Source organism: Euprymna scolopes, chromosome 25, assembly GCF_053919585.1.
Source record: "Euprymna scolopes isolate OS-2025 chromosome 25, ASM5391958v1, whole genome shotgun sequence".
In the NCBI taxonomy this organism is placed as follows: domain Eukaryota; kingdom Metazoa; phylum Mollusca; class Cephalopoda; order Sepiida; family Sepiolidae; genus Euprymna; species Euprymna scolopes.
This window is the reverse complement of record NC_136506.1, coordinates 23,686,667-23,714,040: the sequence shown is the minus strand read 5'-3', so window position 1 is coordinate 23,714,040 and position 27,374 is coordinate 23,686,667. Positions and strand designations below refer to the sequence as shown.

The following is a 27,374-nucleotide window of genomic DNA, read 5'->3' as shown; positions in this document are numbered from 1 at the left end:
TATGCGTTTAGAGACGTGTGATTATTATAAGGAGAAGGGACCTGATTTAATCAGTTATATTGAAGGTATCTTTCGGTACTTAAATTATGGCTACGTGTATTAGGTGACAGAAAATAAAGAATTAACTAAGTAAATGCCGAATATGAAATGGGAAATGTAGTTAGGCGTTCCCAACTGTTTGCATTTGGTAACCAAGGAAATGAGTACATATATCCTCGAATTTTGCTTGCACAATTCTATTCAAAATAATCGTGGAGTAAGGCCATAGGTTTTATTGCCTGGCGTTGTCTTTTAGACTGAATCAGTAAATTCATTGTAGTGACTTATGATAATTTTGTTAATATAAATTGAATAAAATACTATCCTGTGTTTTTATTGAGCATTATCAACAACCTCGTTTAAATCAAATGGTTTTTACTTGGGTATATTTTTAACCGCGAATATATATATATATATATATATATATATATATATATATATATATATATACATATATATACATATATATATATATATCTGTGTGTGTATATATATACATGTATATATATATGTATATGTATATAATTATTTTACAGCCAGACAACGTCGCAGCTCACAATAGACATGACAGATAACAAACCGGAAGTCTAAGACTCGAGTCTCGCCCTAATTTTGGGTTCATCAGTTATTTACATTCGAACTGGGGATTTGAAGCTCAAGCCTTGTGCATGCGAGGCGGGCGCTATACCAATTGAGCAAACACGCCACACACACACACAAATGAATCTATTAATTGACACAGATCAAGCAAACCGCGGCGAAATACGGCAGTGGATTGAACCTACCTCGTACCGAACAAGAGACGAGGTCATCACAACAAGCTTTAACCCAAGCCGACGTCTGACAAGTAGGAATTTTATACTCGTAAGGATTCAAATCAAATCTAATTACGAGTTCGCATGTGTCTAACTGATGAGCACAAAATGAGGGAAAAAATCGAGTCCAAGACTTCCGGCTTGTTGGCTACCATGGCTCTTGTGAGCTGCGATATTGTCTGGCTGTGGAAATAATTATGTATTCTCTCACATTCTGATGAATATATATATATATATATATATATATATATATATATATATATATATATATATATATATAGTAGGTTATGAAAATATATATGGCAATTAAGCTACACAGGATATTCCGCGTTTCATATGTTTGTTTGTTTGCTTGTTTGTTTGTTTTTAGTTTTTTTTTGTAATCCATTTTTCCTTTTTATCTGCTTAATGTTTGAACTTTCTGTTCGAGTGTAATGAACTCATGGAAGTTGAAAACGTCTGCGACTTTGGCAAATTTCTTTTTACACACAAATAGAACGTTCGAGCATTATCCTGCCTAAAAGAAAAAATGCATCGCAAGAAAAACAAATAGGAATTATCCCTGCTCTTCAATTAAATATATATATGTGTGTGTGTGTGTGTGCGTGTGTGTGTGTGTGTGTGTGTGTGTGTGTGTGTGTGTGTGTGAAACATTGTGAAAATAACGGTCAATTTTTATATAAATACATAATATATAATTTACGAGCGACGATTCTGTACCTCACTGATGAGATTTGTCCACTATCAACTAGATCGTTGTCGGTTAGATTACTGACCTAAGACGGTTACTGGTCTAGCTGCATATAAAAGTCGTGATACAGTTAAATATAAATAAATGACTATATGTGTGCATGCGTTTAAACTGAGAGAGAGACACGAAGAGAATTACTCACGAACCGATTAAGCCTCAATATCGATCTTTGCTTGGCAGAGCTTCACAAAAAAGCGTAAGTTTATTGTTCCCAATGCACATATCAGATACTCTGCACAATAGCAAACGTTTTAATCTCAGTTTTATTGTTGGATTCGGCTAGGGAAACTGTAACTAATGTTGCCATATGGACGACATGACATTTGCATCGCATCACACCAAGTTTGGTCAATATGCAAGTTGATTCGTTTCCAAATACTGTTACTATTACTACTACGACGACTAATACTACTAATACTGCTTAGTCAAGAGAGTTACTGCTAATAATGGACAAAAATTAAAATTAAATTATTGCGTTTTACGCGTTTCGAAGCCACTCACTATTTCCTTACAAAACACGGTAGAAACACGTGAAATAATACACGTTTTAAAAATTGCTTCATGAATACCAAATTTCTCGTTAATTATTGGTATCTATGTTATGCTATGGGCGTTTATGCAGTTTGAGATACATTGAGGCTTCGATTACTTCTCGAATAGACTTTCTTTAAAATAAAACTTGATTAACTGAAAGATTTGCAATTTGTACAAGATTATCTCCCTTGTATTGTACTTTATACACAAACGAATGGGGGACGTTGAGTCGTGAGATGTTTGTTCACATTACCTTTAAACTTCTGCAAGTCAATAAAGTTAGGGAAGCAGGGAAGCGGGGGGATTCCAAACTCCAGTAGTCGGAGAAAAAAAAAAAACTATGAAAATAGAAGCCTTTGCAGTATCTAGAGGTCTCAACAATTAAGGGGTGGAATTTTGCTGCTCGTCAAGTAAACCTGGAGAATGTACAGGGTGATGCGGAGATGCCTCCTACATCTTAAACTTTCAACTGTATGTTGTTAATGAACTAATGCAAGTGCTAATGATGTTTTCATTTAGCCCACGACTTGCCATTTATTTCCAGGTACCCTCACCAAGTAATATGGTTTGAACTGGTGCACATCGTGATTTTACTGTAGAAATGTTTTTGAAGAATGGTGAATCTCTAATTGTAAAACAAAGAGCTTTCCGAGTTCATTACAAATTAGAGCATCATGATACTGTTCTAGATAAAATAAATCAATACAGTTATTAATTGCAAATTTCAATGCTACATTTTTTATTGTATTTCGGACTATTAGTCTTATTTTTATAAAAAAACAAAAAAAAATCCAATTAGGGAATAATATATATACCAATCGGTACGGACCCGACTATGGAAGATCAGATAATAAATTAAAAAAACGTGGATTTATAAGATCAAAGAATCCAACCCTGATCGCCCTTCGGGCCCCGTGGCGCAGTTGATAGAGACGTTGAATCTCTACGGTTCCAGATGAGCATTGTCTGAAGATAGCGGTTTCAATCCCACCCAAAGCGTGCCAGAGGTAATTGGTCAAAAATGTGGTGAGACGACAACAACTACGGATGGCAGTGATGGCTGAGAATGCAGTTAGGAGATTCGAAGTTCCTATCCGTCGCGGTTACCACCTGACGAAGGCCAGAGGAAGTTGGCCGAAACGTTGTGAACCAATAAAAAGATTAAAAAAAAATAAAAAATTCCAATTAAGGAATAATATATATTCAAAGCTACAGTTTAGCACTTAAAAGAAAGCCACTTGAAAGGTTTCGAAGCGCTCGAACGCCAGACAGTATTAAAACTATGACATTTTCTGTTATTCAGTGTCCTACATATTCAGCTCGCAATTATGCTTTGGCCTTGGGATTGTCTGATCGAACAAAGTAAAGTATAAAAATTTAATACCTTACTTTTTAAAATGTATAGAAGTGCACTTCGAAGATAAATAAATTTCAAATTGAATCTTGTACCTTTATTTTTAAAGCCTATAGTAAATATATTTTGTTTAACAATTTTCATGCCTTGGATGAAATGCTTTTCTAACTTGTATCGTATATTTTTAAGATTATATTTTATTTAATTTATTAATTTGGATTTTAAAAAGATGTATATGGTGTTGTATGTATTTATAAAAACTCTCCTACTCTCTATTTCAGATTGTATTTCTCCTCACACCACAACTCATTTTTGCAACACTCTCTTTGTATTATTACAGGTCTGAATATTCTCTCTGTTTCAGTTTGTAATTCTCCTCACACCACACTTTTTTTTGCAAGTCCATCTTTGTCATACATGTCTGAATAATGAGAAAATCTGAATTTTTTTAACAAAAACTTTAAAATAACTTTTTTAGATTAATTTTTTTTAAGATTCTTTCAGAATAGAAAATCTTTACAATTTAATAAGGAACATATTTCATATAGGTTTCATTAAAAATATTCAGTAGATAAAAATAGAGATGAAAATTTTAAAAAGAATGTATAACTGGTTACGCTCAATAGTAGTCCTCGCTAGCGAAATACTTTGTTATTATTATTATTATTATTATTATTATTATTATTATTATTATTATTATTATTATTATTATTTAAAACATTTTGTGTCCTGCGCTTTCGCGCGAGGACTAATTCTTTTATATGAATGATATATATTTTTTGATAGAATTTTAACTTAAACTTTTTTTTGTTCATGTTTACAATTCTAAACGATTAATTTTCTGTTTTTCTTTCTTACTTTCAGGTTTATGGATTTCACAAGAGAATTTCCGCCATGTTGCTAAGTACCCATTAAAGAACTACTATACGCAAAAAGAAAAACTGCGTATCAACACTACTAAAAATGTTTTCAACGCTGAGCCCCAGTCACTTGCCAGCTGGGGTGAACCACAAGATCGGTGCCTTCCAGGACATATCAGGGGTACTGAGCATCTTTGTTGAGGTTGCCATGATCGTTTTTAATGCATTCCCATTAGTCGTCATTCTGAAATGGCGACCACCCGAAAAACGTCTTGTAATGGACGAGTTAATCGTCGCCCTGAGTATCACGGATATTCTATCAGTGGTGATCCCAACGCCGGTCGGATTGTTCTCCTATTTTAGTGACTCCTGGTACGGGGGAAAACCAGCCTGTGAATTTTACCAAGTGACGACCATCTGGTTGCAACTGGTCGGTATGTTTATCGTCACCAGTTTGTGCATCGATCGCCTACGGGCACTCAGCGCTAATCTGGTGACATTTCCAGCGCCGGCAACATTTGCGAAAAGGCATCGCGTTCGGCTTGGAATATTTGGAATCTACGTCATTTCCTTTGCTGTGTCGTCACTTCCGCTTATGGAACTGGCTCCTTCTGCCATGCAAAGTCACGGACAAATATGTAAAGCTTGGATCTCGACGCCATCAAATGGTCGACAGGAGTCTGTGTTCTACGTTGTTTTTCTAGTAGTTGGTTATGGTAATTTTGTTATAGCCAGCGCCGTCTCAAGCCGGATTCTATGCATCTTATGGTCAGACACTAGCAATAAGGCAATACAAAACCCGGACCCAACAAATAACGATACACTCCGTAAAGCGCAACTTCACACTGAGCGAGCCACACTTATCGCTTTATCATGGATGATCATTGTCATTTTAGTCTTATTTTATCTTACTTGGTTTCCCGCCTTGGTAAGTATACTCAACAATTACAATGTGTAACTTTATAATGTACTACAATCACTACAATTACCTGATGTTGTCCATGAGTTATGTCCCTTTCGTTTCAGCTTTATTTTCGGTTATTTGAAAAGAATTTAAAAGATACTTCTTTCTTTCTTTTTTAAATATAAGTTTGAAATTATCTTATTGTTAAACTAGTAGTGAGACCCAACGTTGTCTGGATATGAATGTTCCATCCTCCCATACGAAGCCAAAATTTTACAACTTAACCAAGCGTAGTTTACCTCCTAAGAAGAAATCCACATCTACTTTTTTGGCTAATATATTTTAACGACTTTAAAAGATAATATAAAATAAAGAATTAAAAAAGATAATTAAAATTCAGCATTTTACAGTGGAGGGGGGTTACTTTCCTGTTTAATTTGACGTAAATGAGCATGCACTTCTTGGCCACGTAGTGACAAACGAGAAAAGTAAGCGTCAACATTTTTTTTTTCAAGTTTTGTGATGGGGGACGGCAGAGGCAATAAGGGAAGAGGGTGAGGTTAGGTCATAAGTTCCAAACATTTTTAAAATACGTAGAAATCTTACAAACGCGTGAGGGCAATTTTTTTTAGTTTATTTGCTTTGAAAAGGTCACAGCGTAAAATATTAATTAATTATTATTTCCGATATGTTAATGCTGTTAACACACACACACACACACACACACACACACACACATACACACACAAAATAACTACGATGGTCATGTACAATGCACACTCCCTTCCTGTATTTTTTTTTTCCTTTTCGTCTTCTTCGCACGGAATACACTTCCCTTATATAAAAGAAATATAAAGGAGTTTTCCTTTAATCTAAGGGCAATGATGTTAATACCTTTATCATTCAATGTATTCTGTATTATTATGTTTAATTTCGCAATCAAGTTTTTCGCGTTTATATATTAATTCTGTCTATTCACTCTTCAATATATGGCTATAACATTTACTGACCCAGCGGGTCACGGATAGTCTAATATATATACACATATATATATATATATATACACACATATATATGTATATACATATGTGTATATGTATACACACATATATGTATATATACATATATAACACACACACACACACACACATATATATATATATATATGTATATATATATATATATAGGCAATATAGTATAATACAATATAAAAGTCACGTTATGTATGTGAGTTCCTTTCTTATAGGCTCCGAAACGGCTGAACCTATCTTTTGTAAATTTCACACAAAACTGATTTATATGTCTGGCAGTGTTCTTACATATGTTTTATACAGAGGTTCGTCCGATAAGTATCGAACATCGAAAAGATTTAAATCATAAAATAGTTTTTATTTCTTAGGGATAAAAAAAAAAATTACAGGGAAATATTTCAGGTTGCACCAGCAAGGGAGATAATTAAATGTCAGCAAATAATTTCTTAAAACAAACAGATGTGTTGACATCTGGTAAAACATAGCTCAGTGCTAAATCATTCGACTACAGATCGAATGATCCTAGGTGGACCTCACCATTTTATTTTGATTTCATCTTTTTAGTAATTCACAATTAACGATAAAAGAAGAGGCGCCATTTAACATCGCCGCGAATCATTTCTTTGTTTGCATATTTTGAAACTAAACATGAATCAGAAGTGAGTTTACAGGGCATTTATCATCAAGCCCAAATATCATCTGACGTGATATTGTAAACAAACACAGACAGACGTTGCTGAACTACATTACCATTTTTATTTATTTAATATATATATTTCTGTATGAAATAGATAGCCCCTATAATTTATTATACCATACCTTTTCACACTGAAACACTTATCACAATATTCTGTGGATCTATATTAAAAAAACCTTGTTAAACTTTGTGACAAATTTCCATTCTATGGAGGTTAGGCGCGAACGAACACCCCATAATTATATTATACCATATTTCTTCAAACTGAAACATAATTATCAAAGTATATTTACGCAGATGGATATGAAAAGTCTTTATTAAAGTGTGTGCCTATTTCCATTCTATGGAGGCCAGGCGCGAACGCAGACCCCACAATTTAATTATATCATCCCTATTTAAGTTAAAACATATTATCAAAGTATTCTTATGTACATCTATATCAAAACACTTGTAAACGTTTTTTTTTTATCATTTTTTTATTTCCATACTTTGTGGACCAGGCGCGTACGCAGACCCCACAATTTTAATGAATCATCATAATGCCAGATCAAACATACCCATTCCTGTGTCTCGATATATCTTCTATCATTATATATGATCAGTTTTCTATAATAGTCGAATCTGAGTATTAAAATCAACGAGTTTGTAGACCAATATCGGAAAAGTCCGTCGTTTACGAGATACGTCAGATTTTGACGCGATGTTGCTCCTCTCAAATGCAACGTTATTTTAAGTAGAGTGAGAGGTTCTAATGAAGGATGTTTCAAGAATTTTTTACTTCTTAGAATTATTTTCGCGTTCTATACGAAAAAAAGAATCATAAAGCAAACTATCTCTGTTGTATTTAATAATGTCTGCTTGAATACACACACACACACACATGTATGTGTGTATATATATATGTATATATATGTATGTATATATATGTGTGTGCGTATATATATATATATGTGTGTGTGCGTATATATATATATGTATATATATGTGTGTGCGTATATATATACGTGTATATATGTATGTGGGTATATATACAGTAGCGTCCAAAAGTTAAGGAACGATCGATCATTTTTTTAATGGCTTCTAACTTTATCTATGAAAAAGAAAAAAAAAATTTGGTGAATTTTCCAATGTTTAATAATGGTAGTTAAAGAAAAAAAAATTTAATTTTTTATTTTAATACATATTAGTTTGTTTTTTTTTACATATAAATAAATTTAATTAAATCACAGGCGTCCAAAAGTTAAGAAACGAGGGAAATTCATTATGAAAAAATAAAAAATCCTTTCAGTATTTAGTGAAAAGCCCCTTGTTTTCAATCACACTATGGCATCTTTTGCTGCAAGACAGAACCAATCGTTCACATGTTACAGGTGAAATATCATTCCAGGATGTTTTTATACATTCCCATAAATCATCAAGACTTTGGGGGGGGGTTGTGATCTTATCACCAGTAATTTTCCAAAGATTTTCAATTGGAGTCAGGTCTGAGCTCTGAGCTGGCCAATCCATAACGCAAATATTGGATCTATTTAGCTCTTCTAAAACTATTGTTGCTTTATGGCACGGTGCGATGTTATGCATAAAGATATCAGAATTAGAAAGATTAGGTACCACATGTTCTCTAATCAATTCTCTGTACATTCGGGCATTAACTTTTCCATGAATTCTCACAAGGGGCCCAGTTCCTTTTGAAGATATCATGCCCCATACCATTATACTGCTGCCTCCAAATTTTACTGTACTTTTAACGCACTTAGGGGACAGTCTTTTACCATTTTTCCTTCTGACATGTGGTCTTTTGTCTGATCCGAAAAGATTAAATTTAGATTCATCAGTAAAATGAACCTTTTTCCATTTTTTACAAATACAACAGACCTAGGCTAATAGCCAATATCTTATGTAGCTTTCAAACAGTATTTTAGACACATTCAGTTCTGATAATAAAATGCTACATTGTTCTTGCGATTAATTATAATCGAAACATCTTTAGGGGGAGGGTTTCATATTTTTCTCTCTAAATATTTAGCCCTACTACTGCTACCAGTTGTCACCGGAACCAATTCCACACGTTCCACAGATTTTTTGGTTACAGCAACCATAACTGGCTATTACATACATAGACCTAACATAATATTCCCAATTTCCGTTTATTAAATAATAAAGACACCCTCATTAATGTCCCTCCATTCTGATTGGCTGCGCTCCGAAAGTTCTCATATCTGAGAATCTATTTCTCCCCTTTATAGATGAACGCTTACTAAAATTAAAATATGGCTTCATAAATAGAGATATTACGACGCGTCTCCGCCAAAAAAAAAACAAATAAATTTGCAAGCCCTTGCTATTTAGCTTACAAACCGACGCATATATATATATATATATATATATATATATATATATATATATATATATATATATATATATTAAAGAATTTAGCTCCGAAATATTTGCTTCTTTTATATTAAGATTTCTCCAGAAAAAAAAACAAACAAACAAAAATTTAAAATATACGGATTTTTATTTGTAAATTATTTTATCTTTCCATGCGACGTTTATAAGTAAAAAATACGGAATTGAATGAAATAAATCGAACATATTTTTGCCAACTATTTAATTTTAGAAACATATTGCTTTTAATAATTTTTTTTTAAATCGTCTTAAAAACACAATTCTAAACAATTGTTTGGTAGCAACACTCTTAAATATATAAATGTACATAGAAATTCGTCTGTTTAAAAGGACATATAAACACAATCGATCCAAATATAACTATAATGACGTGTAATGTAATCTGAACATTAATTGAAGTAGTTAGTTTCAAAAACAAAAAACAAAAGTTTATTATTTTCCCGCAATATATTTCTTTTAATAAATATTCAGGACTCAATTTAAGAGGGTGACTCCCAAATATTTACGTTTTTTTTATGCCAAAACAAAAATATACGGAAGTTTATTGAACGAAATAGAACGAACTTATTTTTGGCCAACTATGATATTTCGGCAACATATTTCTTTTAATAAAATTCCGTAAGTTATTTTTCGAAACAAAACACGCGATTATTTGGAAGCTAAAATCTTCAATATATAAATATATATGAAATGCGTCGATTTAAAACATGACGAATCTAAACAAGCACACAAAATATAACTATAATGATGTGTAAAATAAATAAATGTTTATATACTTACGCACACGCTCTGGTGAAAATCTGGTTATTTTTTATCAATTTGGCCTCTTTTTCTGAAATCCTTATATAAGAAGCTCAATGTGAATACAGAGCAATATATAGAATAAATTACAAAGATTTATATTCCAAAATACATGACGTTGACAATTTTATATATTATTCCTTTCCATACATTTATCCTTACAGTTCTTGGCAGTGTCGGTTTCGTCGCGCAAAATCAATCACTTAATAATTATATCAATTAGTGAATCTATTATGCCTTTAACTCATCAGAAGAAATAGCAACAATCAATCCGGCAAAAGGAATTAAAATGTGATACGACATGGTGAGAATCCGAAAATTTGGAAGAGAAGCTGCAGTTACCTTTATAGTTTACCATTACGCTATCTTGGATTTCCAAGAACTGCCAAGAACTGTAAGGATCAATTGATATAAAGGAATAAAATACAACATTGTCAACATCATGTATTTTAGAATATAATTGTTGTCATTTATTCTCTCTCTCTCTCTCTCTCTCTCTCTCTATATATATATATATATATATATATATATATATATATATATATATAATAACACGTAAATAATGTTCAGCTCTCGTCAGCCATCTTTAGATGAGAAAACAAGATGGCTGACGAGAGCTGAACATTATTTACGTGTTACCATTAACGGTTTCCCGTTGTGTTAGGCTTGAAACCGACGGTACCAATGTTTTTTTAACTTCTGTATAGTTAATAAACAAATATATATATATATATATATATATATATATATATATATATATATATATATATAGTCCAGTACTGCATAGCGTTATATGCACTCACTCTTAAAATAATAAACGGATTTTGTAAATTTTAGAAAACACTTGCAATGCGTAATAAGTTGTAATATGGAAGAAAGTGCTTTTATTCGTTAAAAATGTTTGGGGGTTTTTACACAGTGATCACCACTTATCAAGGCCCGGAAGCCACTCAGGGATAAGGGTTATTGCAAGTACATTACGTTAGTGTGGAGATTTGATGAAGTGTTTACTTAAGGGGGCGGTTCATTAGGAATTTGTTAACGTTGGACTTGAAGACATCCAAGTTGTAGTCGTGTGGGAAGCAGGCAGACGGAACAGAGTTCCACGGGCGTGCAGTTCTAAGAAAGAAGCTTTGTTCATGGAATCCGCCTTTTGATTTAGGTACAGATATAGAGTGGGAGAAATTTTTCACAGTGGATTCAGCTAGACGGGTGTTTTTCGTGAAAGATTGTGAGAGAAAACTTCAGATAATTCCTATTTTTAGTATATTTTACTAATACCTATACAAAAACAATTTATATATATATATATATATATATATATATATATATATATATATATCGGAGAGGCGGTAGCACTCTCTATATAGGGATGGCCCGTACACGCCTATATACGCCTACAAAACAAAACTATCCAAATCTCAACTAAAATCAACTTATAATTTTCAAAAAGCACATATTCTTACAGAGAAGCGTCTTACGAATCCAGCGAGTGTCAGAACGTCGGTTAAAATGTCAAAAGAGAAAAAAAGGAAAAAAGGGTACAAAAATGGCCAATTGTTCTTCTTTCTTCTTTATTCTTCTTCTTTCTTTTGAGACGATGTATCTCAGTGTACGAACGGTCTCTGACAACAGTTCAAGCATCAATCGACTTCTCTTTACACGGAGAAGTGCAGTAACCCATCGCTTTTTAGCTAACTCCATAATTAAATAAGATTACGTGTAATAACAAGTTCCAGTTTGCCAGTGGCCTATATTTCTTGGACGCTGAATATTTGAGGTGAACGTTAAGGTTTTTTTCTTTAAACAGTAACCCACCAGCGTTAATGAAACCACGAAATCTTTATCTCAGTTGATCAAAATTGTTACAAGAGTAACCTATCAGCAAGTACGACGTCAAAAAACAATGTTATAAAAACAAATAATTCTTCAGATTTTGGACTGTAAAATATGTATAAAATGTCAATGCTGTGACAAGGATTCGAACCTAGGTTAGCACGGCCACAACGTGGGGTCCTAACCTCTAGACGATCACGGGTAACACTGACGTCTGTCGCTCCTGGCAGAAAGACACATGACTACTGTCAAACTATTGAAAAATAAGGAGGAAACTTGAAATTCTAACGCATGCGCAAAAATACACTATAGCAACCATTATTAAATGCAGCTGAATCTCTTCGCTCGCTAAGAAAAGTAGATCAGACCAGTTCTTCTAAGAACTCACCAAACACCAAAGGAAATAAGGTAAATTAACCGCAAAAGAAACTGCAAGAAAGTCATCTTCTAAGAACTCACTGAAAGCTGACCAAAAAGAATCAAAATCCAAGCCCTAGCCACAAAAATAACTAGATATTGTGGCTACTATACACAATCTACTAATAAAAACAAGTAAGTTTTCTAAAATAAACTACAATAAATTAACCAAGTAACCTCACACTGTCACTGATTAGGACTCTATATAAAGATAACAACTACACTATTGGTGTATATACCGTTCCACCCTTTAACTATTGGTGACGGGGCAGTATCTCAATTCTACGAGAGTTGTCTTGCTATAAGATAAGTGATACTATAGTAAGATACACATAAGTGTTATATGTTTACATTTAATAAAAAATGCCAAAGTCAGCACGTAGTAAAAAAGCTCAGAGAAATATAGACTATGAAAAAAACAAAGTCACGGTATTATCTGAGCAAAAAGAATACTATCAGAAAAAATGCTGAAATAATAAAAATTAAGTATCATGCAAATCCTTAGGCAAAGAAGGCTGCCTCACGTGCTGACTCAAAAGCACGGTATAACAGGGATCCCGAGGGGAAAAACTGCCTCACTGCTCTTTATAACAAAGAACCAGAAAAAAAGAAGGCTGCCTCACCTGCTGACTCAAAAGCACGGTATAACAGGGATTCTGAGGAGAAAAAAGCTGCCTCACGTGCTCTTTATAACAAAGAACCAGAAAAAAAGAAGGCTGCCTCACGTGCTGACTCAAAAGTACGGTATAACAGGGATTCCGAGGGAAAAAAGCTGCCTCACGTGCTCTTTATAACAAAGAACCAGAGAAAAAGAAGGCTGCCTCACGTGCTGACTCAAAAGCACGGTATAACAGGGATTCCGAGGGAAAAAAGCTGCCTCACGTGCTCTTTATAACAAAGAACCAGAAAAAAAAGAAGGCTGCCTCACGTGCTGACTCAAAAGCACGGTATAACAGGGATCCCAAGCACAAAAAAGCTGCCTTATACACAAACTATTATAAATATAAATATAAAAAACTGCCAAATCTTTGCCAAAACGCCAAAGAGTGAACCAAAAAAAATTTAATAGTGAAGGTATGAACATTTTAGAACTTTATAATACTCTAACTGTTTTATCAGAGAGGCAGTAGCACTCTCTATGTAATATAGAACCGATGGAGGACCAAGAGGCAACTCCTAAGGCCCAAAACCCAAAGACCTAAAACCCAGCAGGAAGCGACCTGCTACTAATTGAGGCGGCAATGAGCCGCCTCCTAAAAAAGACAATACTATCATGAATGTAAGTTTAAAAATAAGACTGTAAGTAAAAATACCAATTAACAAGAATAAAAAAGCATTGGAAATGCAAAAGGATATAGGGATGGTATGCCAAAAAGTATACAAACAAGATAGCTATAAATGGCTAGGCACATGGAAATAGAATTGCATCCAAAGTATAGCCCTATAGCTTTTTACAACCGTAATGATGGCACGGAATGAAGATTGGAGAAAAGCTATAGGGCTATACTTTGGATGCAATTCTATTTCCATGTGCCTAGCCATTCATAGCTATCTTGTTTGTATACTTTTTGGCATACCATCCCTATATCCTTTTGCATTTCCAATGCTTTTTTATTCTTGTATATATACACACTCATCCGCATACATAACTGCTTTACTGTTTCACAGCTCATCAGTGCGGCTAGACAAGCAACTACCTCAAGTGAGAATATATATATATATATATATATATATATATATATATATATTCCAACCGTATGTGTTATTTATATCAAATTTGATTCATAGTTATTATGCAGATGTTTTTCTTCTAAAATGTCTAACATTGTTGGCATTTTTTTAATATATAAGAAATAAAATTAACTAAAACTAAGCCATATCTAATCTAAATTGCAAAAATAGCGTGATATGGGGGTGTAACTACATAACTACACAACTGAAAGCAAGCAATCGCACTGATATGAGTTTTTATAACTAAAAAAATGTATATATGTTTTGTAAATATTGAATTATGTGATAATTTTTATGTAATTCTTGGCATGTTTTATTAATTTATATGTTATTGTTTTGTTGTTGTTGTTGTTGTTGTTGTTGTTGTTGTTACCATGATTTTATACATTTCGCAGCATGACTATCGTAGAATGGATTTAACTCAAAATTAGGAAAGATTGACTATTGTGAAATTATGTGCTGCTTTCAGTTTCTGTGAAGGAAACAAAAAACATATGCAAACGTTTGGTTCGAGGAAAATCATTAAAACGCTCTGGTGATATTTTTGTTGAATAAACAGACACACGCGCACATATCTATCTATCTATATATATATATATATATATATATATATATATATATATATATAGCGTATTTTCTCGTTATGTATAAATGCATAAACACACACAATCTCAAACACACACACACGCACACACACGCACACACACGCACACACACAGATATATAGTAAGAATTCAACATTTTCAGTTTTCGTCATGCCACAAAGTATTGGTTTTTATTTCTGTTAATAATATAGCTGAACGTAATTAATTAAATAAGCATACACAAGCATAAACAGACACATGAACACACACATGCACATACACAGACACACACACACTATATATATATATATATATATATATATATATATATATATGTTATATTTTTTATTACCGTTTTATCTGTTTGGTTACATATGTTTCAGATGTTGGACCATGTTTACGATACAACAGCTTCGTTAGACCTTACAGAAGTTGATGTTAGTATTAGGAAGAAGAGTTTTAGAAGAAATACGAAAAAAAGATAAAAACGGGGGGTAGGAAATAATAAGGGATGGGTAGCAGATTCAGGTAGGCGTGGGTGGAGATATATGGATATAGGGAGAGGAGGTGGAGAGAGGATCGTAAATAAAAGAAAAAAGGGAGGGGTGCGGAGAGGAGGGTGGAGTTTATATTTTTTACGTTTTAAATTTTAATTGCCTTTTGCTTATTCAGCCAAGTATATTAAGTAGATAAGAGAGAGGGAAATTTTTCGTAGTCACTATGCGTCGACTTGTTCATTTAGTTTACAATAGGTTGGGTTGTTTTTTTAATACATACGTTAACGCACGCACAAATACGCATACATACATATACATACATATGTACATTTCTACACATCCATATACAGACACATACGCACACACACATATATATAAACAATGTATATGCAGACATACATGGATCCATATGCAGACATACACACATACACACAACTCTTGTACACATATATAAACTCACAAATATATATAGACACATATACTTACATATAAATATATATACACACACGCATACCTATATACATATACGTGGAGATATAGATCTCCAGTAAGAAGTAGATGTACATATACATACATATATACACATACACAGACATATATATATATACACGTATATACAATTACATAAATATAGATATTAATAAAAAATAAACATAATTTGGTCCATTAAATAGTTCAAAACAGTGTCAGATAAAAATAGTCCAAACAATTTTATAAGACGGTATTAAAATGCCTTAGAATGTAGGATCTGTAGTGTCTGTAGTTAATTGAGGTTTCGTTTTTTTTATTTAGAAGCTTGAACCTTGTAATAAACACAGGTAACAGAGTGAGTTGAGAGATTTTAAAATGATAGTTTTTCATTAAGAGGTCGCATTTTAAAACTGATGCCATGTTTTGCTCTCATAAATGTCCATAGTATATGGCGAGTGATGTCTCCACCTTAAATTTTAATATTTTTTAAACACAAGAAGCAGACCTTTTCTGTGGAAGACAAACTTTATTAAGTCGGCTGACGAGGACCTGTGGTCTCCACATATCATCTGTCCGAAATATTAGCATGCCCAGTGTGGTGACTATGTTAATTTGTCTGAATCAATAAAAATATTCTTTCTTTATTTTTTATTGAGCACTTAATATCCATTGTTCGATTAATGAGTGGTTTTCTGTCTTGAATAGTCAAACGTTATATATATATGTGTATATATATATATATATATATATATATATATATATATATAAGCGAGATAAGACAGTTAATGGAGCTTTCCTATGCTTATTTAGCTGAAGAAATAAGGGATGGGTGAGTTATTACTTACGTGAATTGGAGAATTATTTCGTTGTCATTCAGTTACGGTGCACGAGTAAATTACATTGTTATGGATGCAATTATTATTAAGGGGACATTCTTTTTTATTTGACAGTTACGATTGGTTCTTGGAGTAAACGAGGGGGATTGATTAAGCTGCTTTAATTTATTATTATTCCATGCGATTGTTGTTTGGACTATATTAGGCATCGTGATGTATGAGATTTAAATTGAATCTTTATTTTACTATATGTATGTGAATATTTGAACGTGTTATCTATAATGTTAAAGACTTTTTTTCGGTATATTGGTTTAGATATCAATATATATGCATGTTTGTTTTTCTTGCAATCCCTTTTACTATTGTGCGAGTCAATGTCCGAACATTCTTTTCGTGTAAAAAGACATTTGCCATAGCTGCGGACATTTTCGACTTCCATGAGCCGTCTTCAGCTGAGTGATGAATGAATTAAAATTTGCGTTCAGTGAACTTATTGAAAAGTCTATTAAAATCGTTGAAAATCATTAAAACATGCAACATGTTAACCGGCGAGATATACTGGTTCATTCGGATGTACGAGTTCTCTTTGGAGACGCATTATCTTAAAGGACATACACGGCATTGCTAGTTTTTAGTAAACCGCCGAAGGTTGCAGAATTATTGCTTATTAGTAAATGAGTTACTTAAATATTTTATAATAAACGATGAACGTAAGTTTTTGAATATTTTAGTAGAAATGTATTTATGTACGATATTTCTTATCATTTTTGTCGATTTTATAATTAGCATTATCTGGTGACAGTCGAATATGCTGTTCTTCTTCTTCTTCTTCTTCTTCTTATTATTATTATTATTATTATTATTATTATTATCATTATTGTTATTATTATTATTAATGTTTTTTATAATGGCGGTTGAAGTGTGTTTCATTTGTTAATCGACGATATAATTTCGAAGTTAGTATTAATACCTGCGGTGTTTCATGTCAGAGAGTGCCTTATGAAATATTTTGTTTGCGGAAGAATTGCGTTTAGCTATATATATATATATATATATATATATATATATATATATATATACTAGTAGGTCGCCGCTCGGCATTGCCCGGTCGTAAAATATGCCTAAATATGATAATTTTTGTGTTGACTATAAACTTTTTACGCAAATATCACGGAAGTATAAATCATGTAGAATATCTGCATAAGTATATTTATACGTAATAGTTAACTAAATATTATCATCCCATAAAAAGAATACGAAAATTATTAGATCTTTGTCAGTTCAATGCTATTCTACGACTCATATATAACAAAGCTATTTTTTCTTTTTAAATAAATACAAAAGACGGGTTTTTAATATGAATATCAATACACAGAACAAAAATTATAAGAGTATATATATATATATATATATATATATATATATATATGCGTGTGTGTGTGTGTGTATATGCAGTATCTTCTACTAAAACATAAAATATAGTGTTCCTATAAGGTGTCCCGAGGTTTTGTCGATGAGACCACACAAGGTCTGAGGTAAAATTCCACTTATAATGGTCGACCGGTTTCTACATCGATCGGTTTTACTCGATACAATCAACAGATATTGTAGTGTAAATTTCAAAGTAATGTACATTATATTAGATCGTGTATAACCTACAATCTGGAAATTTCTTTTTCCTAAAGTTACTTATAATACATTAGTAGGGACGCGACGTTGCGTGGAAGTGTATGATGCTCAACGAATTTTCCCACTCCTATATTTTTATTGTCATCGAAATCGGTGAAATCGCCCATTTTTAAATCAAGTTGATTGATTGCCTGCTGAATTAGTCTACAATGCATTGCAGTCTACATTGCACTGTAGAGAACTTACTGTTGATCGTATGAAAAAATTGAATAATGGTTTGAATTAAAGCTTAAAATGCAAAATCAAGTATTAGTCTTCAATGGTGCTTTAAACAAAAACATTCATTCCGAATTCACCCCTGTCATATCAAGGAACCTACTGTTGATTTTATATGGCTATCTTTACTGCTTCTGTGGAGATAATGGCATGAATTTGTTTCAGAACAAAATAATATATATAATTATCATGCTGCAAATGTACTTTAAACAGAAACATTAATCTCGAACGCACCCCTGCCATATCAAAGAGCCTACTGTTGATTTTATATGTCGGCCTTTCCGGCTTATGTGGTAATAAAACTTCTCAAATGCACATGCAATGTTCGGCGGCGTAAAGTGTTCACTTTGGGCAAAATCGTCTGTTCTTGCTTTCAAAAGATTATTTCGATTATTGATTATCGATATTTATCGAAAACTTTCCGATACAAAACCTATTTTAGAACGCTGCTATGTATATAAAGTATCTTCGTGTAAAATTTCATAAGAATCGGCCCAGCCGTTTTAGAGTCCATAGGAAACAAATTCACACACACAGACAAGGTTCCTTTTTATATAATGGTAGATATGTTATTCATATATATATATATATATATATATATGTGTGTGTGTGTGTGTGTGTGCGTGCACGCGCGTTTGCGTATGTGTGTGTGTGTGTGTGTGTGTGTGTGTGTGTGTGTGTGTGTGTCTGTGTCTCATATTTATATTAATAGTTTAAATGTGCTGTGCTATTTCGGTTTGTTTGATAAGGATTGGATCGAGATGAGAGTTGCAAATGCGTGATGCACAAAGAGGCAGAACAAACAAATGAGAAGCGAAATTCTTTGCAAGAATTGATGAGAAGCCAAATCGCAATATATCACAAGATGAAACTGTTTTTATTCCAGCCGGTGCGCGAATTTTGTGAAAGGTTTGTTGCATTCGATTCTTGCTGATGGACTTTTGGTAAAGTGCCAAAGTTGTCAGCTTAGACGGAAGGAAACAGCGCCAACGCCGGCAACGATCATTTCGCCAGACTTTCAGTTTGATTTGCCTTCATTGGAAATTGGAATTTTTAAGTGGGTATCGCAGCGAACGTCGGAGTAGTCCGAAAAAATATTTGTAACAAGATTTTGGAAAACTCTTCAAGTCCATTTCAATATTACCACCAAGGGCACGTATTCTTTGAACTTACCAATCAAACATTCTAAATTATACCATCACCACCACCACCACCCCAAAAAAAGAAAAGAAAGTTGCCTATTTTTTTAAATAATGAGAGAGCAAAAATGCGGCCCTGTCGGTGGGGCATTAGAATACGCCGACTGCCCCCCTGCAGAGGGTAAAAGTCCCTCAATGGGGGTCCTGGATATGACCTTAAACTATATCCAGTGGTGAGGCCCCAGCTTGTTGGCTTTGGAGAGTGTGGAGCCACCCTTTAATTACCATTGCTCCCAGGTCCACTCTGACCCGGAGTGGTAGTACCTGTTAGGGTCCCAACTATGGGTTAAATAGAAACCGACGTGAAAACAACAAATATATTCTATTAAAAAAAATTTTCTTCAAAATCTTTGGATTCGGCATTAAATAACCCGAAAAGGGTTGATATGCCGTAAAACAAAAACAACCAACCAACCAACCAAGAGCAAAAATGAAAGTAATAATTCCTGGACAACGCCGGCTCAATATCTTAAGTATATCATGTGTGCCCAAACACAATTCGGGAAACGACAGGTATCCTTGCTAGAATAGTAATGATTTCAACAGGTAAAAAAAAAAAATGATTTTAGTGCAATCAGCTAGAATCGAAACCAAAATATTTAGTGCCCAAGCCTTAGTCAGTACCGTTTCAGTTATCGACTGATAGATAAGAAAGGTATAAAGTAAAAGAAAAATGCAAATCATAAATGTATATTTGCGCATGCGCAGAACTATTAGGTGTAGTCGATTTACTTTTTCCAGGGTCTACTGTTTTTCTTTCTTCTATTTTGACCCATATAGCAAGTATTTTTATCGGCTGCAAACCAAATCGAAATTGTTTCCCAGATCTGAATACTCTATCTATCAAGTTTAAGGTATGAGTAAAAATATTTGTAACTAGATTTTGGCCAATTCTCCAGATTTAAAAATAATGTATGTTTTTATGGTCACGGCTTTTTTTTTATCCATATACTGCTTGCTCCCAAATTAACATTATTTCTATCCATTCAGTTATTTGGTGTGTTGCTTTTGTTTCTTTTCTCTCTGAGTCTTGTAACATAAAAGGGTCAATATGTTTATGCGTTGGAGGATCGTTTAAATGAAGATTGCTCCAAATGAAATACCAAGTATTTTGTTGCAGAACTTTTCGGCGTGGGCGGTCCTTGACTGTTGGTACTTTATGGTCTGGCTACTCATTTCGTAACCGGAACGACATGCAATCACCTACAGGGGAGACCAGTCAACTATAATCGAATAGAAAACTAACTTGTAAACTGTTTTTGACTCGTAGTGGGGGAAGATATTTATTTGCTGTGCACCGCAGGTGAGCTCCCCTAAAGAAGGGGCATTCTCGCCTCAACAAAAATTGCCTGGTCCTCCCCCCGTTGGCATTCTCCGGTAGAGGCGCTTCAGACGACAACCAATTAACTTGCCCCACCGACGAACTAGAGGGAGGTATCAGACCAATGAATTCGCCAATCGTTTTTATAACCACCGGCTGTGCTAATCAACCAATGAAAACCTTCCAAAGTTACTATAAAAATTGTCGAATTTTGGATTCAATCAGTTCGCCGTTAATTACGTCACGGACCGCGTTTGATTCTTGGCCGCCATCTTGGTTACTGCCAATTACACTCAGGATCTGATCTGAACTACGCCGCCATCTTTGTTCAACATAATGTCTCAACATTTAACAGGTTATGGGCCCAGAAAACGTCTTTTCTTTGACGGATCGGAATTTAAATACGAATTGTATAATAATTATATTTGAATTATAATAATTGTATAATAATTATGTTTGAATTATAATAATTATGTTTGTCTCTCCATTAAATCGTGTCAAAAAGCATGCGTCTTTCTAAATCTTTGTTGTTCATACATAAAGTAAATTTCACTTTACATAAGAATTATTTTATACTAGAGATATTCATAATCGTACCCTATTTCCAACAGAGGGGGCTATAACATGAGAAATATTTGGAATAAAATCCCCCCTTGCTGTTATTTCATATCATTTGAAAGCATAGCAGCAAGTTTTAGTCTTCCCTCAATCAACGCCAGAGGTTTAGGGGAAACTGTTTGTTTGTTTGTTTACAAACTATCAGCCCGAGCACTGTAAAAACGATTGGTGAGTGTGTATTTAATTGAAATTTGATAAGACGTTAATGGACGTTTACGAGCACTGATCCATGGTTACAAATGCCGACTATCAAAACGTGGTTAGAGGTTCAATCTACAGCTTGGAAAAGGTGCTGGTGTATTTGCACTGATTACTTGTGATACAATGAAACAGTATATATTAAGCCCCCCCCCCTTCTTTGTGTTGAACACTGTTGTAAATTTATCTCACTTACTGCTTATTTGGCTATTAAGCGAGGTTTGCTGGGGTTTTTTTTTTTTTTGGTTTTTTGTAAGCAGCCTAGTAGCTTGAGCATTTAATGAGACGTTTACGAGTACCGATCCATGGCCCACTGATATGTTGTAGATTAATGAATACCAAATTGTCTTAGTGTATATATCTATATATATAAATTCGTATTCCTGTCTGTTTGTTTGTTCACAATGTGATTAATATATACAAAAGGTTCCTTACTTTACTCTCACATTTATTTCTATATATAGTACGATTCTTACAAACTAGATAGAATGAAAGGAACATCTCATTTGCATATTACATTAAGAAAAATCGATTTTATTAAATAGCGGTATCTTAGTTAATGTTTCTAGCGAGAGAATCGTTATAAGTGTTCTATTTGAACTCGTTATTTAATAAATTTGAAACAATAATTATATTGATAACATATTTAATTAAATTTATTTGGATTTTTTTAAAATCTTTTTTTAATGTTATTTGCCCCTTCGGGACATAAACAAATAAAAAAAAACTACCACCAAATTAAATAATTTGGTAATTTTTATTGTTTTTTAAATATTCAAAAAAATAAAAATAAAATAAACACTTACGAAAAACTGAAGAAAATATTTCATTTGTTTGTTTTTATTATTCAATAAACGGCTATACAGAAATCGGCAAACATGACAAATACAATTTGTTTTTTTATTGGTGGTGGGGGGAGGAAATTACATTTAAAACATAAAATAACGATGAATTTAATTAATTTTTATGAGACCGCTCTGTACTTTCACCTAACAATTTCATAAACAAAACGAACCCCAAAATATGACAGATTACATGGCGAAAAATTTCATTCAATTGTTTTACGAATTCATTTTTGGTAGATCTTCATTTCTTTTTCGGGGTCTGCCTACTTGGCAATTTTTTTTTTTTTTTTTTTTTTTAGCGATCGCGCGAGCATTCACTGCTATTTTTATTGAAACAAAAGTTGTTACAATTTATTTTTAATTATTTATTTGCGTGGGGGTCTTCTTTCCGGTGCTCATAAGCCGTAAAATATTTTCTTCTATTTGTATCCCTTCTGCCGAAATATCTGGTGGAGAGGTTACCACATACTTCTTTTTGAGGGCGATAACATTTTCATTTTTTTATCCGTTCTTTTATTTTTGGAATTATTGTGGGGTATCCACGTTGCCCATGATGAAAATGATTAGTATAGCAGGGGTGTTTCGAACAGAACTTCATGTCAACCCTGGCAACACCGGGTACCTATGCTCATATATATATATATGTATATATATATATATATATATATATATATATACACATATATACACACTAATGTATATGTATGCACATATTTATATTCAATATACCAATCCTTATTAAAGAAGTCCAATGTAATTTCAGAGCATATAATGAATAAATGACAAAAGACTATATTCCAAATTTCATGATATTGACCATCTTACAATATATTCCTTAAATTCAGTTGACAATTAAAATTCATGACAGTATCTTTTTCGTAGCACAAAATCAATCGCGTAATTATTATATCAATAAGCCAATAATCTGCTGCAAACGCTTGTAAAATGCCTTGCACGTATTATGAATGATTTCTTGTCGGATTTTTCACCATTCTTTAATTTATTTTTCAGAGTGTCTAAGTTAGTAAAATGTAAAATCGAGACTTTACTCTCCAAGAGAGACCAAATATATTGATCTCACCAGTTGATTTGAAACGTTTTAGTGCTCTCCACACCAACATCGGTTCGCATTTAAGGTCCTCGAAATATCTCCTGCGGAATTTCCGGATGTTAATAGGTCTACAATGGCAATTTAAATCATGGGGCATATTGTCAAACGTAAACTTAAAGTTAAACTTTATCTTGAAGAAGATAAACGTTCGTAAAAATTCACTAAATATGGGTAATAATAGAAAGTTGTAAATATTGAACATTCTGTGTTTTAAAGACGCATATAACTTGTGGATGTTTTTTAATTCATGACTAATTTCATCTCTTCGCTGACCAATCTTACTGCGAAAATGAGGATTTGATTATTCTGTTAAGAGGAGATGAAGCCAGCCAGCTTCGAAATAATGGAAGATAATTTGCTGATGATGCATTAGTTCTAATATTGACTTTCTCTTAGACTCAATGCATTTCAGATCTTGTTCTTATTTGATTTTTTCTTTCTTATATGTTACTTTCGAAATTTATTCTGTGGAAAGAAAGATAAGATCCGAAATCTTTATTCTTGTTTATCTAATACTGTTCTCTAAGTACACTACATTCTTTGCTAAAACAGAAAAACCTCTATATATTATACGAAAGAACTATACTCGCCTTACAGTATTCGATTTTCGCTTTTAGTTAATCAATTTCATCGAACGGGCATCGAACCATTGATTATAAAGACTACATCTAAAATATAGTCCTTCATTATGAAACTTAATTTGAACTAGCCTGGGTGTCAGGTGTTGCCCGGGTGTTTGTAGGTGCGTTTTGAGCAGGAAACAAAAGTTGTAGTAAGAAGACAGACTGGAATACGTGGAAGGCGGAAAAGAAAGTGGAAGTGTGTGTAAGGGTGTCGGTTGAGTGAAGAAAAAAGGAAAATTGCAAAAGTATGTGGTTTCGAACAATTTATTAAAGAGAAAAAAAAACTTTATAAATTGTTCAAAACCAGTTAGATTAATTTACCCCTGACTAGGAATCCTGAAGGATTAGAAAGTACTCTGACTTATGATAAATATGATAATTACATCAGCCAGTTCCCGCCAGAAGTGAAGACTGTTATTCGGAAGTTGGAAAGGATCGAACATAGAATTAATAGACAAAGAACGTCTATTTTATTTAGTGAAATATGCCATAGAAAAAATACTACCGAAATATATATATATATATATATATATATATATATATATATATATATATTTGATAATTTTCCGGGGGTTGCAGAATTTTAGAACGGCTAAATACAGACCAAAAAGCATAATGAATTTAAAAAACTAAAATATGAAAATAAAGGTTAGCTAACCAGGTTTCGTTCCTCACTTATCAAAGCTAAATCGAGGAAAATACGATTTAAAACAAACAAAACAAGTCATGAAAATGGCGGGGTAGGAAAAAAAACAGAAATAAACGGAGGAAAAAATTACATACACTAAATTAAGTTCAAGAAGATTTTCTTTTTGCTTGCAAAGAGACGGTCTCAATGACTCAATAAAAAGAGTCTTTAAAATTTTCAAATGATAGGGAGAGTGCGACTTACTCAGGATCGTAAACATGTCAGCACTGAAATTCGTGGCACACACATGGTTATTTATAAGATTGTCGCAAATCGCAGAACCATACGTATTACTCAGAACATCCGAGGGTGAAAAATTTTCATAACGAATCTTTGAAGGCAGATGCTGTTTCAAACGAAAATCTAATCTTTGCGATGTTCGCCCAACATCGTGCGCACTGCAACTACATTTAAATAAATAAATAATAGAATTATTATGGTGGGGAGGAAGAACATCTTTGCGAATAGACGGCAACATAGGTCTAGTTGAAAAAACAACACGCGGGTTCGATGCAAAATAACACCGTTGCACAGACAAAGAAATTTGCTTAGCAAATAGGTCACTAATGTTACCTAACCAAGGTAGACGTAGGTACACAGGTCATCTATTAGCTATAATGTCTTTGGGTTTATGAAAATTAGACACTTATTGATAGTAGTTTCAACAATATCCAAGGGGTAACTACTATTAAAAAGGGTCTTAGTGATAAATTTGAGCTCGTCATCCAAATTAACTTCAGAACAAATCATCAAGGTCCTATGTGCTAAAGTTTTGATTAAATTATATTTTGGGTTTATAGGGCAAAAAGTGTCCCAACGCGTATAGAGACCCGTAAAGGTTGGTTTACGATAAACGGAAGTAAGAAAACACGAGGTTGTCTTGGATACAAAAACATCCAAAAATGGAAGAGAAGAATTCGTTTGACTCTTGCTTTCGGGTTTCCCGTGCTTATGGCAGACAAGATAGGAGAGGGTCGTGGTGGGAGGGGTGATTTTGTTTATATTCATGGAGAAAACTTTATCAAACTCGTCCGCCAATTTTGGGTCTAAACACTTGAAATTTTAGATGTAGGTTACTTGAACATGGATCATGGATTTGAGCTCAAAAGAATAAATGTTAAGGGATCAAAATTGGGGTCAAAGTTTTAAAAATTTGACCTATGCGGTCTCTACCAAATTACTCAGCCAATTTTTAATCTAAACATTTGAAATTTTACATAAAGTGTATTCAGACATAGGCCAAGATTTTTAATCGGTTTTTGGCTGAAAATTTAGCTGCTAAGAGGTCAAAGTTCAAAAGATTAGAGTTTTGCGGTCTCTAGCAAACTATTCAGCCAATTTTGAGTCTTACTATTGTAAATTTTAAATAAATGGAATCCAGACATTCAACAAGCTTTTTTAATTAGTTTTGGGGCGAAAATTTGGCTACTAAGAGGCCAAAGTTAAAAGAGTTGACCTTTGCAGATGCTACCAAGTTCTCCGCCAATTTTGGCTCTAAACACTTGAAATTTTATATATAGGTTCCCTCGACATGCGCCAAACTTATATATATATATATATATATATATGTGTGTGTGTGTGTGTGTGTGTGTGTGTGTGTGTTTGTGTGTGTGTGTGTGTGTGCATTTCATTACCCAATAACTCTGTTAATTTTCGGTCAAGAGACTCGAGATTTGACATAAGGAGTATTGAGATGTGAGAAAAATTTTTAATTGGTTTTAGGCCAGAAATTTGGCTGTAAAGCGGTCAAAGTTCAACGATTTGACCTGTGAAAACTCTACCAAACTCCTCCGCCAATGTTGGGCCTAAACACTTAAAATATTAAATATAGGTTACTTAGACTTGGATCAAACTGTTTAATTTGATTTGAGCCCAAAATAATAAATGTTAAGGGGTTAACATTGTGGTCAGAGTTTTAAAAAAATTGACCTTTACGATCTCTACGAAATTACTCAGCCAATTTTTGGTCTAAAAATTGGAAATTTTACATAAAGGGTATTATGAGATAGGGCAAGCTTCTTGATCTGTTTGAGTCGAAAATGTCAGCTGGCAAGGGGTCAAAGTTCAAAAGATTTTAACATTGCGGTGTCTAGCAAACTACTCAGCGAATTTGGGGTCTAATTATTTGTAATTTATACATAACGGGTATTCAGATATGGGGCAATCATTTTAGTCAGTTTTGGGGCAAAAATTTGGCTAACAAATGGTCAAAGTTGAAATATTTTACTTTTGCAGATTCCACCAAATCCTCTGCCAATTTTGGGTCTGAAAACTTGAAGTTTTAGACTTAGGGAATTTG

General features: G+C 33.3%; 1 protein-coding gene across 1 annotated transcript in view; it reads left to right on the top strand.

Moving 5' to 3' along the window:
• Positions 1-27,374, top strand: part of LOC145247290 (neuropeptide SIFamide receptor-like) — a 199,112-nt gene that overhangs the window by 102,736 nt on the left and 69,002 nt on the right. Inside the window, exon 2 of the mRNA XM_080108910.1 lies at positions 4,358-5,281. Coding sequence (XP_079965036.1) covers positions 4,457-5,281 — 825 coding nt within the window. The 5' untranslated portion in view covers positions 4,358-4,456. The remainder of the gene's footprint in view (positions 1-4,357; positions 5,282-27,374) is intronic.